The sequence below is a fragment of the Phacochoerus africanus genome, chromosome 8 (assembly GCF_016906955.1).
Source record: "Phacochoerus africanus isolate WHEZ1 chromosome 8, ROS_Pafr_v1, whole genome shotgun sequence".
In the NCBI taxonomy this organism is placed as follows: Eukaryota; Metazoa; Chordata; class Mammalia; order Artiodactyla; family Suidae; genus Phacochoerus; species Phacochoerus africanus.
In genome coordinates, this window is record NC_062551.1 from 94576082 (window position 1) to 94590761 (window position 14680).

A 14680-nucleotide genomic window follows, 5' to 3' on the forward strand; every position below is an offset into this window, starting at 1 on the left:
GGTTCGCTGGGTCCTTCTCCAGCCGCCGCACAGGCCCAGCTCGGTTTCTCTTCAGCCAGGGGGCTCCCTCCTTTGTCCCGGCTCGGGGTGCGGGTCCGCGCCGCCTGGGCCACCCGCCAGCCCTGCCGAGTGGGCCCGGGCCTCTCCCCGCCGCTGCGGCCGGCCGGGCCTTTCATCCCACCGGCCAGGGGCCTCCCACCCGGCCGGGCTCCGGCGGAACGCCCCCGCGGGGGCCGGCCTCCGGTCCGGGTCGGACGGGGGTCCGCAGCCCCGGGTGGGGGGCACCCGGGTGGGCAGCCCCGGGGCCGACGACGCGCCGGGCCGCGGGGGCGGCGGGGAGAGGGGCGGGGAGCGGGCCGGGCCTGGCGCTCCCGACGGGAGGAGACGCCGCCGTCGCCGCCGCCGCCGCCGGCGGGGCGGGCTGAGGGAGGAGCGCAGCCGAGGGGTGGGGAGGCGGAAACGCCAGCGGGACCGGCGGCGGAGCGCGAGCAGCCGGGCGAGCGGGCTCAGGAGCGAGCGGCAGGCCGGGCGAGGCGAGCGCGAAGCGGAGAGCCGAGAGTCGGGGCGCCGCCGCCGCCCCCGGGCCGCACAAAGGGCCGAGGCTGGGGCAGCTGCCGCCGCCGCCTCAGCGCGCGGGCCTGGAAGCGGCGTCCGCCGGGGCCCCGGGAGAGCGCGGCGCGGGCGGCCATGGCCGGCTACGTGCCGGGTCAGCAGCCGGCCAACCGCAGCCAGGAGAAGGAGTTCGTGCAGGCGTACGAGGATGTGCTGGAGCGCTACAAAGGTGCGGCGGCGGGCGGCCGGGGCCGGGGACTGGCCAGAGCCGGGCCCGCGGCAGGTGGGGCGGCGGGCGGGGTGGCGCCCACCGGCGCTGGGGCCGGGCCGGAGCGGCCGTGGGCCGGGGCCCGCTCGTTTCCAGAGTTGAGATGAGCCGCCGAGCCCTCTCCCACCTGGGACGGCGCCTTCACAGCACTAGTTACATTATGTGCCCTGTTATCTGGCCCCCGCTGGAAGGAGGCGAGGCCGGGCGCTGCTCGGAGACCTAACGCGGCGGGGAGTGCGGGGAGTGCGGGGAGGAGGAGGAGCCGGGGCGGGAGAAACCACCCGTCCTTGGAGAGGCTCGGACCTCCGCGTGCCCGCCAAGGGTCCCTCGCCCCCTTTTGTCTCCTTCGGTCTCCGATCAGTCTCATGGCAGCCGAGGCTGTGAACCACCTCGGTCACTTGGGGGTCGGGGGGCAGCGGGCGAGCATCCGCCGGGGTCCGTGAGTGTGCAGTTTTGGTGACGAGGCCTCCTCCCACCCCCAGCCCCTGGGCTTCGAGCCTGATGAGGCGGGGGTCTACTGCTTTTTACCTCCCACCCCCAAATAAAGATTTGTTTTGGAGCTCGGATTTCCGGTCCTGGAAGCTCTCTTGCTAAGAAGTTCTGCAAGTTAATGCTTCATCCAAACCCTGCAGAGAAAGTTTTGACAGGCCCAGAGGCTCGGTGGACCGCATTTCCCTAACTGGTGTAGGTGCCCCTTACGTGGAAGCCAGGGATGCAGTGGCCTTAGGAGGCCCCCCCGGCTCTGATCTTTAACATCCAGTTCTGGGGTTTGGCTTTGTGTGGCAGTTGTGCTTTCCACAGACGTGGAGATTTTCCCAGAAACTACATGGGCAGCACTTTCTCCTGTTTTATTCAGCTGCGGCCCTTGTGATTGGGCCTTTAGTTTCTTTTCATGTGAAGGAGAGGAAACTTCAGCTCTTATGACCGGGTCCAGCATGCTTGTTTACGACACCTACCCAGTGAAGGGAAACTAATGAAAAAGCTGTAAAATGCTCTTTCCCCCCAACCCTTTTGGCATTAGAGCTCTGCTGGGAAAATGCAGCAGGGGGGGTGGGGGAGGAGGGAGAGAATGCTGAAATGGACCTGCTTGGGAGTTCTGCCTGTCCCCTTCTGCATCAGCTCCTGTAAGCTGTCCAGGTTTTCCTGCCTGCGGCAAGTTTTCTGTCAGCACCCCCGTGGTCTTTCTTCTAAGGAACAGGGTTCATTTCAGAGCACAAAGAGGTTAGATTGTGCTGCTGAACTTCTTTGACAATAATGCTGCTAAGCGGATGTTTCATTAAGTTTTCTTTGCAGGCTTTTGAGCAGCTCTGCACTCTTCAGAGGGAGGACACTCTGGGTCTGCCGTGGGCTGTGACAGCTTTAAAAACCGGCAGAAGTAAAATAAAGATAGGTGAAGAAATCTCAGTACCTCGCTGGATGCTGGATCGTATTGCAGGTGGCCTCCAGCTGAAAGGAAGTTGGATTGCTGGCAAACAAAACTGGGAAAGAAGGGGGAAGTAGGGCTTGTTCCAGAAGAGGCTCCTGTGTCCAGTCCTTTTAGCTGTCTCACTCACTTTGGCGTTCCTCTGAAGGACTTCGGTCAGGTGTATAGGAATTTGATCCTTCCCAGATACAGATCTTTTTCTTGAGGGGAGGAATGAGTCAAAAATGGCTGGTCAGAGCTGTATGGGAGATTGTTGTGCAGTCTGCCTTATGATAGGTGCAGAAGAATTTCTCTTTCCCTCATTGAACCATTCTTACTGGGATGTCAGGGTGGATTAGCATCCGAGCCTTTGTTACTTTGCTGTATGGAATTCCTGCATTTTCCAGACTTAGAAATCCCCTCTCTGCCTTATTGGGGAACTGTTTGCCTAAGCTGAAATCAATAAAGTGAGTGGGGGAGGTAGTTTGTGAAGTTAAAGCCAGGAATTAGTTTTAGAGAGACTTGGGGAAAGAGATATTGATGATGATGGGGTCTTAGACTCTCATTGGTTGGCCATTAAATTACTTGGCTTTCTCTTTCTGCTGCCGTTAATTTGTAGTCACATCATTCTGCAAATGAAACAGGATTTTTGTATTCAGAAGAAGAGCTCAAGTTTTCAGCTGCCTTAAATGGCCCCTGGAAGGGGCAAAGATGAGAAGGGAAGTGATGCATTTGCAGTGTGAAGGGAGTAGGGCAGGATGTATTGCAGCTGTATTAGGGATGCTTGTCAAGCATGGGTTTTTCACAATTGTGCCTGGCAACCATTTCCCTCTGTTGATAGTGAGCATGGTTTTGGCAGGATTAGATGATTCAGCATGGGCATAAACACACTCATTTCCTAAATATCCCAAAGGCTCTTTAAGAGCCTGACTGCCAGCAAACAGGAGGTATTAGATAATAACTCTGGGTCCTAACATTTCAGAGTAGGCAGCAACCCGACAGAGGGTGGGTTATTCATTCTTCCAATCCTGAAACAATTGTTAAATATCTATTAGAGTTATTTAGCACAGTGTTAGGCACTGGAGATGCCAGATTGTGAATGAGATCTGCTTCCTGCTCTTGGTTATAAACATCTAGTAAGGGGAAATATATATGCAAACAAGTAATTATAATACTGTGATAAGTGGTAGAACAGAGGTATGTATAAAGCACTGTGGAAGTGGAGGGATGAGTATCTCCACCTGGTGTTCACTGGGAGATTTGACAAAGGTGGTGACACTTGAGTGAGCCTTTAGGGAAGAGGGAATAAATAACACATGTAAAGACATGACGAGATGAACGGGAATGGAGGAGTTTGAAGACTGGGAGTAGTTTGGTGTGACTAAAGGGCTAGAGTTTTGTGGGAGAAGATGATAACTGTAAAGGATTCCGAGTTCAGCTTGTGAAGATTCTTTCATAGCTTTATTCCATGGGCAGTGGGGGCCTTTAGCCATTGACAGTTTAAAAACAAACAGCTATCTGTATGCCAGTTTTATTACTTCATACTAGAGGACATACCTGTCGAGTGGTTGGAATACTTGCATTGCTGTCTGGAGCACCCTTTTCCTTGCACCACAGTGCTCGTGAAGCTTGTTATCAGATGGTTGCTTGGTAAACATGAAAACAAAGAAAAGAGAGGTGCATTGTTTTGAGGAATATTTCATGCGGATGATGGGCCAATCACAAAGTTTTCCTCTCTGTAAGTCGAGGTCCTTATGAACACCAACAGAAACTAGGAAGAACCAGGATCAGATTCTTTTCCTACTGTGAGATAAAGTCTATCCTAGACCACATATGGGCATGGTTTTAGAGAGGAGGGTTTTATTTATTTATTTTTTTTGACTTTTTTTTAGGGCCGCACCTGCAGCATGTGGAAGTTCCCAGGCCAGGGGTCAAATCAGAGCTGTAGCTGCTGGCCTACACCACAGCCACAGCAATGTGGGGTCTGAGCCGTGTCTGTGACCTATACCACAGCTCACAGCAATGCCTGACCCTTAACCCACTGAGTGAGGTCAGGGATCAAACCTGAGTCCTCATGGATGCTAGTCGGGTTCATTACCACTGAGCTACAACGGGAACTCCTAGAGAGGAGGTTTTAAAAACAAACGCAGTCTGAGTTCCCTTGTGGTGCAGTGGATTAAGGATCTGGTGTTGTCACTTCAGGGGCTCAGGTTGTTGCTGTGGCTCAGGTTCCATCCCTGGCCCAGGAACTTGCACATACCACAGGCACAGCCAAAAAAGAAACACACACAATCTGGGTTTGTGGTGATTGGTTAAGTAGAAAGGGTGATACATAAGTTGGTTCAGGAGGAATTAGATTCTGTTTTCATAAAGCCCTGAAGACTAAAGAATCTACGTGCCTGGCTGGCTAGGAATAAAAGAGAACATTCACATTTCAACATTAGTGACATGGACAATCTGGTAGTTTAACTTCAGTGTTCTCACTAGGAGCCAGGGGCTATATGAAGCTAGTTAGGACTGATTTCTGTTTATCCTGTCACAGAAAAAGGACTTAGGAGCGAAGGAGTCTGCATACTATTTAACATACAAAACCGGAGTTCCCGTCATGGCGCAGTGGTTAACGAATCCGACTAGGAACCATGAGGTTGCGGGTTCGATCCCTGGCCTTGCTCAGTGGGTTAAGGATCCAGCGTTGCCGTGAGCTGTGGTGTAGGTTGCTGACGAGGCTTGGATCCTGCTTTGCTGTGGCTCTGGCGTAGGCTGGCAGCTACAGCTCTGATTCAACCCCTAGCCTGGCAACCTCCATATGCCGCGGGAGCGGCCCAAAGAAATAGCAAAAAGACCAAAAAAAAAAAAAACAAAAACAAAACAAAACACAAAACCAGCGAGGCAGCAGGATGTAGTAGAAAAAGATGAGGCTTTGAATTTCTCCAGTTCTAGTTTTGCCACTTAACTTCTGCCGTGTGATCTTGTCTAACCTCTGATCTCTGGGTTTCTTACCTGTTAAAATAGGGATGATAATACTAACTCCTTATGGTTCATGAGAATGTAAACATAAGCTATTGGCATGTATTAGGCCATTAATGTTTAGAAAAATCTTAATGTGTATAATATTTTGTATTTAACAAAGCGCTTTCCTATTCATCATCTTATTTGATCTTCATAATATCCTGTAGGGAAAGTATTATACACATGGGTAAATTTAGACATAGAGACTTAAATTACTGTCCAAGAGCCAGAGGATCCAGACTTCTAGTTGAAGGCTTCATGTTGTATTACAGAAGGAAATTTAAAAATCAGAGCAATGGACTGGGTGAAATGAGGTAATTGTGAAAACGCTTTGGTTGTTAGTATCATCGTATGTTAATATCAGTGTTTAGCCTCTGAACCACAGTCATACACCTTATGTGGCCTACATTTCCGAATCTCTGAACTGTGAAAACTTTCTTTTCCTCTTATTATGGGAGAGGTTTCATGGTATATAAATCACTTTGAAAGTTTTATACAAAAGCAATGTAGTGCAAAGCGATAAAGTTTTGTTAACACTGTGGTTGGAAAATATAGGCTTAGGATTTGGTATTGTTTACCTAAGCGACACTCTGAAGCAACACTTGGTTAAATGTACACTCAGTTTTTAAGTTCCTTTTTAGAACACAAGCTATGAATTGGAGTGGATAGCTTCTAGACAGAACAATAGAGTAATTGCTACTTCTGGACATGGACACTGTTAATTCAGAAAGTGAGTCAAGTCCGTCTGCTGGGAAATCATAAGCTTTGGCCACATTCACACTGTTGAAATCATAAAACGTGTGCATGTGCTAACAGTGCTTGTGAGAGCTACTGCTTGCTTGCTGCTGTCTTGGGCTTGCTTGGCAAGTGACATAATACATGCCAGGAAATGCATCAGCTGAGGCCTTATTGTCCTAGTACTTTGCAGTGTCAATTTCAGGTTTTAAAGACCATGGTAGAGAGAATACTTCAGCATGTACATCTGGGAACAGGATCAAAGTCACAGGTTAACAATTATGGGTTGCACAATGAGTTGGTAGTATTTTCTTAATGATCTTGAAAACACCCTGGCCCTCCTTTTACTAAATAAGGCTGGCCCTTTCAGCTTCTAGTAATTATATGTTGAGCCACATTGCAACTAGGTTGTGTGGTGTGCTAAAGCTCTTGCTTTTGCTGTTCGTGGTTTTGATCAGAGTTTAAGCCACAGTTCTTTTGCTTCTTCTAGGGGTGCTAACTGATTTCCTGGCCTGGAGGAGCCCTTTCAGGGCCATTGGCTTGATTTATAGTATTTAAAAATGTTTATTCCGACTTCATTTGCTACTTCTAGTAAAATATTATTTTTCCTTCCAGAACTTCTTAGTTCCTGGAATAAATTACTCTGACTTTCTGATTCTTTGTCTCCAGCTTTCAGGACCTTCCATAATTTGACGTATTCTGCATACTTAACTATATCCACTGTGATTGCCCAGTGAGACTCTTGGCTTCATTTAGGCAGGTCTCGGTAATCCTGTCCCCTGGGTCCTCATACCTGCCTCTGTGTTCTCTCTAACAGTAATGGCAGTTGCTCCCTTTCTCTCTGATTATTCAAATCTCATCTCTTTTTTCCTATTAAAGCTAAGCTGAGACCTGTGTCCTCATGCATCTTTCTCCCTTTCCTCTGGCAGACATTGATCTCTCCCTTCACAGGTCTCTTACTATGTCTGCCTCATAATTTGCTTTTTAACTGTATACGTTTTGTGTTATTCTTGCATCGATTCACATCTCTTAGAATTGTTTTCCTGATGAGGTTTTATACTTTTACAGCGTTAAGGACTTTTTATGCTTCTTTTGCATGTGGTCATTTGGCAGGGAATTTCTCTCAAGAGAAAGTGCAATCATAGCAGCACTTTTAAGTCATTTAGAAATAGTTTTCCTTTTTTTTTTTCCTGCCCCCTCCAACACTTTCAGCGTATAGAAGTTTCCGGGCCAGGGCTTGAACCCTCACTGCAGCAGTGACAACTTAACCCACTGTGCCACCAGGGAAACATCCTAAAGTAATTTTTTTTATATTATAAAAGTAATATTTGTTTAATGTAGAAAGTTGTAACAAATACACAACAGTGTAGAGAGCTTTAGATAATATGCCTTCTGTTTGTGTGTGTGTGTGTGTGTGTGTGTGTGTGTGTGTAGGGGAGAGTGGAGAGACAGGCTGGCTATTTGGCTGGAGAGAATGCAGCTCTCAAGGATAGGTCCTTTTTGGCCATCCTGCGATCCGATGCCCTCAGCTTGGTTTGGCTCTATAAATGTGTTACATTGTGAGTCTGCTTTCAGTGGGCACAAGCACTTATTTTTCTGTCTCTGTTCAAAACTGCTTTCTTCTGCATGACCATGTGTCAGTCATCAAGGATGTGCCAGTTATCAGGGATGATTTGGGTCGTTGCCTAGGACAAGTTAATTAATTGGTCAGTCAGCGTCTTTCTTTTGGGCAAGGGCTTTGCCAGCTGTACTGCTGGATTCCCTCTTACTGTAGCAAATTTCTCATGATTTTTATTCAGAAAGGTAAATACAATTCCTTTGTGTTGATGAAAAGAACAAACTTGCTTCAAGTGTCTTTTGGAGTTCAGATGGTTTCAACCCCATAGGAGCATGTTGGATTGAGATATATAGGGGGGGATTTTTTTTTTTTTGGCTGAGTTTTTTAGTCAGCAACACTTTGTAAGCTCACTTTGTATACCACATTGTACCAGTGGCTATAAGCAGATACTGTGTTGGGGAATGTGTTTGTGGGGAGATGGGGGGCTCTAAGGAGCATTGAAAAAAAGTATATTAAGATTAGGGGTAGAGGGCAAGAAGATCCCGAAGGTTCACATGGGGAGCCTGAGTTTTATGCAGTGGTCAGGATTAATGTCATGGCTGTGTAAGTGATGGATGAGAGTGGAGACTGACCCTTGGAGGAGGTCTCTGTTGTAATTGGGTCAGGAGGTTAGATTAAGGGATGTTAAAGAGGGAGAGGCATATTTGCGAGACATTTTGGACAGGTACAGGGACTTACATTTAGATACTGTACTCACATTGCTAACTCTTTTCTAGAAGATTTTGCCTTGAAAAAAAAAAAAATGAACTACCCCTCATGCCAGGGCTATTCCAAAACAAAAATCTTCTTTCTTGTATAAAACTCTTTTAGGAATTTCCGCCGTGGTGCAGTGGGTTAAGAATCTGAATGCAGCGGTTCAGGTCGCTGTGGGGTTCGATCCCCAGCCCAGTGCAGTGCTTTAAAGGATCTGGTGTTGCTGCAGCTCTGGTATAGGTTGCAGCTGCAGCTCACTTTCAATCCCTGGCCTGGGAATTTCCATATGCAGCAGGTGGCAGCCATTAAAAAACAAACAAACCCAAAAAGCCCTTCTTTTAAAAATTTCACTCCAGGGGAGTTCCTGTCGTGGCGCAGTGGTTAATGAATCCGTCTAGAAACCATGAGGTTGCGGGTTTGATCCCTGGCCTTGCTCTGTGGGTTGAGGATCCGGCATTGCCGTGAGCTGTGGTGTAGGTCGCAGACGCGGCTGGGATCCCACGTTGCTGTGGCTCTGGCATAGGCCGGTGACTAAAACTCCGATTAGACCCCCAAGCCTGGGAATCTCCATATGCCATGGGAGCGGCCCTAGAAAAGGCAATGACAACAACAAAAAAATTCACTCCAGGAATTCCCTGATAACTTGACAGTTACAGATTTGGCATTGTAACTGCTGCGGTGCGGGTTCAACCCTGGCCCAGGAAGTTTTGCATGTTGTGGGCACGGCCCCCAAAACAAAACAAACAAAAAACCCTAAAAGGTTTTACTCCATTCTGAACTTGTTAGATAAGGCTGTGCCTTTGAACCACGACTCAAGGTTGTGTTTCCTAGTCTTTTCATTTAAATTAGCAATGCTGAGTGCCCCAGAACACCAATTCTACCCATTCTCTGGACAACCTTCATTGTATGCTTCCAAGAATACCTGCTGAGAATTGCATAAGAAATCCTCTTAAATCCCTTCTAAAATCTTCCATTATATTTTGAAGTGCTAATCTCCCAAGGTGTCAGGGCAGTTGTTTGGAGGATCCAGTTATTCATTTAATCAGTAATCATTTATTGAATGCCTCCTCTGAACCAGGCAGTAGTCAGGGTGCTGAGGAAAGAAAGATACTGTCCTTGCATCTCTGTGATTTTACACTTTAATGGGGAGAACATCGGTAAACTGACAATTCCTGTCCCCTGTCGGGAGTGCTATTGTATAGGTGACCTGGTGCCCTGGTGGTGAAGAGGGTCACCCACCACGGCCAGGGTGGAAAGGGCCAGCCAGGGAAGGCATCCAAGGGAAATGACTGAGGTGTCACCCAAAGGATTTGGGACTCTGGGCAAAAAGTTCAGGTAAAGAGTGTGCTGGGCCGCATAAAGAAGGGACACGAGAGCCTGAGGGCAGGCAGCAGGGTCTCAGTAAGGTTGGAGTGTTGATGTGAGGAAGGAGAAATAAGATGAGTAGGGAAAGTGGGGAGGACTTGAATGCTGACTGGCTTTGTGTTTCATGCTGCAGAGAGTTTGGACTTCATCCTCCTGTCTTTGGGGTGTCAGGACGGATCTTAGGCGAGGAAGACTAGGGATGGATTTATGTTTTAGAAATATCTGCCCTGGCTGCCCCGTGAAGGAGGATCGGAGAGGGGCAGGGCTAGTGACAGAGCAGTTAGGGGGCTGTTACAGTAATGTCAGAGTGCTTAAACTAAGGATGTGGATGTAGTCATGTAGAGTGGACAAATCGAGAAATGTTAGGGGGTGAAGGGCATGTGTTTGGATGACTAATTGTGCTGTGTGAGGGGAGAGGGAAGAACCTAGGATGACTTGCAGGTTTTTGCGTGGTGGGTGGTGTTATCCAAAACTGGGAGTAGAAATGAGGAGGAAGGTTATTTGCGGGGACGTGGTGGCAGTGCTGATGCAGGGAAGCTACTGAGTTCAGCTTTGGTTGCACTGAGTTAAGGTTTCTGTGGGTGCTGGGCAGAGGTGTCTTGCACTAGGTGGTTGTATAGAATGCGGGGCTCAGGAGACCACTAGCTGAGGCAGCCGTCGGCTTGTGGAGTCAGCCGCACGAGAGGGCCAGGAGGTTGCTGAGGGAAGGTGTGACAGCGAGAAGAGGTTGGAGACAAAACTCTGGGGAACTCCAAGGGGAGGGTGGTTTTGGGAACAGAGGAAGTGGATCCCTTTTTTTCCTTTCTTTTCTTTTTTTTCTTTTTTCTTTTTACAGCCGCACCCTTGGCATATGGAAGTTCATGGGCCAGAGGTCAAATTGGAGCTGCAGCTGCCAGCCTACACCACAGCCACAGCAACGCCAGATTCGAGCCACATCTGCAACCTGTGCCACAGCTTGTGGCAACACCAGACCCTTAACCCACTGAGTGAGGCCAGGGTTTGAACCTGCATCTTCACGGACACTATGTCAGGTTCTTAACCTGCTGAGCCACAACAGGAAGCCCCCCCCCCTTTTTTGTGGATCCCTTGAAGGAGCTTGTCCACTGGAAGGGAGTGGACAGAGATGTAGGACGAAGAGGAGAGAAGTGAGTTTAAGAAGGAAGGTGTGTCACACACAGTGTCAGATTATGTAGAGGTCAAGCAAGATAAGGACTTCAGGCTCTAACAGAAAGGTCACCTTTCCTGGAGTGTTTTCAGTGGCATTGTGGGACATGCAGTCTAGAAAGCAGTGGGTTGGGAAGTGAGTGAGAAGTGGAGTTGGTGCGTTTTTGAAACCTAGACTTTGAAGGAAAAGAAGAGAAAGGTGTGACTGTGGAGGGAAATAGGGTGGAGGGCATTTTGTTAATTGTTTAACATAGAAGAGACTTCAGTGTGTTTAAACGTCATTTGGAAAGCGTCAGTAGAAGAGTGAGAGGATAAAATTCAACGGAGGGAGAGAATAATCCCTGGAAGCCTGGGATCCAGAGCCAGAAGAGGGATGTCTGATGAAGAAGACAAGAGGGAGGAAGGGGAGAATGCAGGTGGTCGAGTTGGTTGATAGAGGTGAGGGAAGCTGAGGGAGTCTCCCCTGATGACTCCCATTCCATCTAGAAGTGGGGGGTGAGGTTATCTGCCAGGAGTAGGGGCTCTGTGTGCGTGTGCGTATGCTCTTTCCCTCCAGCCCCAGAGGCACTCAACAACCTAGGTGTAGAAATTGAGAAGGCAGACAGGTGGATTGATCGAGGATCCAGGGTTTCTACTATAGGTCTGATGAAAGAATAAGTGGTTCTCGCAGAATGAGAGATCTTTCTGAAAAAAAAAAAAGTAACATCTGCTTGGTTATCCGTTGTTTGTATTGTTCTCTGAGTGGCTTCTATTTGGTCCCCCCAGCAAAATTGTAACCTCTTCTAGGACAGGAACCACATATGTAACTTTTGTATTCTTTTATTATATCCTTTAGTAAAGTGCAGGGCAGAAATTGATTTTTCTGTGTTCGTTGACTTAATCTGACTTTTGTGGCCATGGGCATCTTAACTCTTGACAGAGAGGCTTTTCTCCCCTGTGGTCTTTAACCTTCATCTCTGTCTGGGGTGCAGGAGTCATTGATTTGAGAATGAATTCCAGGCTTAGCATTGATGTACATCTCACAGGCTAGCTTCACTTAATCTCCCCAGGGCAGTCAAGCTTAGGAACATTTGTGATTTCCACGAAGACGGTGGGATTAGTGTTCCCTATTCTACTTGGTCCACGCTTGTGAAGGCTGAGTTCTTTGCAAGACCAGACAGAGTGGCTATTGTAGAGGATGCAGCCTCCTCCTTGTTAGTTTTGGCAGGCGGGCAGCAAACATGATGGATTCATTTGTGTGACTCAGAACCTTTTCTGCTTTACCTTAGCAGGTTCAGTGTAATCACTGCCTTTCAGAATCATGATGGTGTCCTTCAGTTTATCTGACCTTTATATCTGAAAGGAGCATTGGTTACACTCTCCTTTGTCCTCTGTTTGCTTAGGTTCTTCCTGTTTCCTTGGTCTAGTGTAGAGGATATTTCCTAGTGTATTAGGTCCCCTCCAGAACTGGCCTAGGTTTTACCGTTTGACCTACTCGGCATGTTTTCATTATTAACTGTTGTGTTCTCCACATTGTGGCTAGTTTTCTTTGTTTTGTAAATTTGGACTCCATATCGGGTGAAGCTGATGTGAATTACCCCTGGGAGTGGAAGGTGTGTCCTCACTAATTTGTCGTATCTTTGATCTTGTTTCAGTCCAAGGTTTGGCTTATCTGGTACAATTTCCTACATGAGATGTGTGCACATGCTTGTGTGTCCCTTGCCTCTGGTTTCACAAAGTGCAGTATGTGATCTAGTTCAGAGGGTGCTGCTTTGCCTGTATGGACACCCTCTATTTATCGCTGTCATCACCATCAGCAAAAAGGCCTCTGTTATGAGCCTCTCTGAATGTGGTATCGTATCTGACACTGAATAAACAGAGTTATAAACCCTCTGTGTGCCCTCTGGGAGTTTACAGTACACAAGAGACATTACAGATGACAAAAGACAATAAAGAATGTGTAAGCAGTTGAACAGATATAGGTGGTTACATCTCATTTAGCTGTCATTTTCCAAGGAGAGGGTATCCTGAAAAGGGACCTAGTCCAGAGGGAAAGGGGACTGACCCAAGTCAAGCTCATCTTCTGTCACCACCAGCGTAACAGGGAACTGCCATCCATGGCCCTTTGGCACCAGGCAGTTTCTCTCCTTGTCCTTTTTAGTCCTGCAGGACCACAGAGCCGGGTCAGGATCCTAATGAACCCTTACTCTCCGGGACCTGGAGTAGGCAGGAGAACACCGGGAAGGCTTGGGACCTCTGTACAGAGGTGACATGAGGAAGATTATCCCAGACCTACCGCAAACACCACAAATGAGCCACGGAGGTCCGTGGTGGGTTGGAAAGAAGCTGGTCAGTCTGGCCTGGTCTGGGGCACTTCTGGGGCTAAGAATGTAGGATTCATCCCAGCCTCTGTTGGTTAGTTTCCCAGATGGAGGACAGAGACCAGACTAGTTTAGGCGGAGTTCTTTGAGATCCTCACCTCTCCCAGAGGACTGGCTCATTGCTTTTATTGTTTTTTTTTTTTTTTCCTTTTTTCTTGCTTTTGCTTTCTAGGGCTGCACTCATGGCATATGGAAGTTCCCAGCCTAGGGGATCGAATTGGAGCCACAGCTGCCCGCCTACGCTGCAGCCACAGCAACTAGCAACCCAGGATCAGAGCCTCGTCTGCGGCCTATGCTGGAGCTCAGAGCAATGCCGGATCCCCGACACACTGAGCGAGGCCAGAAATTGAACCTAATCCTCATGGATAATAGTCAGATTTGTTTCTTCTGTGCCACAGCGGGAACTCTGATTGTTTTCATTGTTATTTTTAATTACTATAACAACAGTATTCACTTGGTACTGTCTTTATTAGGAAGAATGGGGATCTGTGAGGGGCTGGAATTTCCCTTCACCCCCGCTGTAGGAGAGAAAGAGAAGCACTAGATTCCCAGCTCTCAGGCCTCCTCTCACAGATCATCCTGTGGGTGGCTCCTGGGAAGGGTGAGGTGTGGAGAATAAGTTGAGAAGGGATAAGGGGCAGTGCCCGAGGTAGCTGGGGCACAGGAGATATGTTAATAAGAGCAGGTAGGTGTGGGGCGGTGTTCAGGGGGCTGATAAGGCAGCATATAATTTTTGTTGCTGTCTGTAACTGCCTTTGTCTACATAGGCTGTCTAAAGAGCAGAGCCAGAAACCCCTGCATTCTTTCCTCTTCCTTTTCTTGATTACATCTCATTTTCTGACATTTAAAGATGTATAATACCTTCAGCAAAAGGGCTTATGATGATACGGAAAGTTGAATAAAAGTTCCAGAGATTAGAAAGCTGAGTGGTAATTTGATTATGGTGTTTAAGTATAACAAGTGTTTCTCTTGCAGTTCATCATAAACCCAAACTGCCTTGTAGCATTTCTTGTTATTTTTTTAATTAACTTTGTGTGTATATTTGTTTAAACTTAATCTAATTGTGATCTTGTTGAGGTGTAGGTTGTGTCAAAGGAGATGCATGTGATGTATGTTGTGAACGGAACCACTTTGCAAATGGTGGTAGTGGTGGTTATATATATATATATATATATATATATATATATATTTTTTTTTTTTTTTTTTTTTTGTGGCACCCTTCACAATGGATTTTTCCATAGGATTGGTCCACAGACATCTCAAACTTAATATGTCCCAAATGGACCTCATTGTCCCTCTCCCTGCCCTTAGACCTGCTTCTCTTCCTGGGTCCCTGAGCTCAGAGAGTGCCTTCATCACCTGCAGTTGTCAAGCCAGGAACCTGCGCTTCATGCATTTCCCCTTCCTCTCCTTCATCCTGCCCAGGTGGCCAGTCTTTCAGCAGGTCCTGTGGATTCTCCTACATTTCTTTCCACCTGTCATCTTCTCCAGCCCTTTGGCTAATGTGTGAATTC

General features: G+C 47.8%; 1 protein-coding gene across 1 annotated transcript in view; it reads left to right on the forward strand.

Moving 5' to 3' along the window:
* Positions 1–456: 456 nt before the first annotated feature.
* Positions 457–14680, forward strand: part of MACF1 (microtubule actin crosslinking factor 1) — a 334551-nt gene continuing 320327 nt past the window's right edge. Inside the window, exon 1 of the mRNA XM_047793443.1 lies at positions 457–781. Coding sequence (XP_047649399.1) covers positions 688–781 — 94 coding nt within the window. The 5' untranslated portion in view covers positions 457–687. The remainder of the gene's footprint in view (positions 782–14680) is intronic.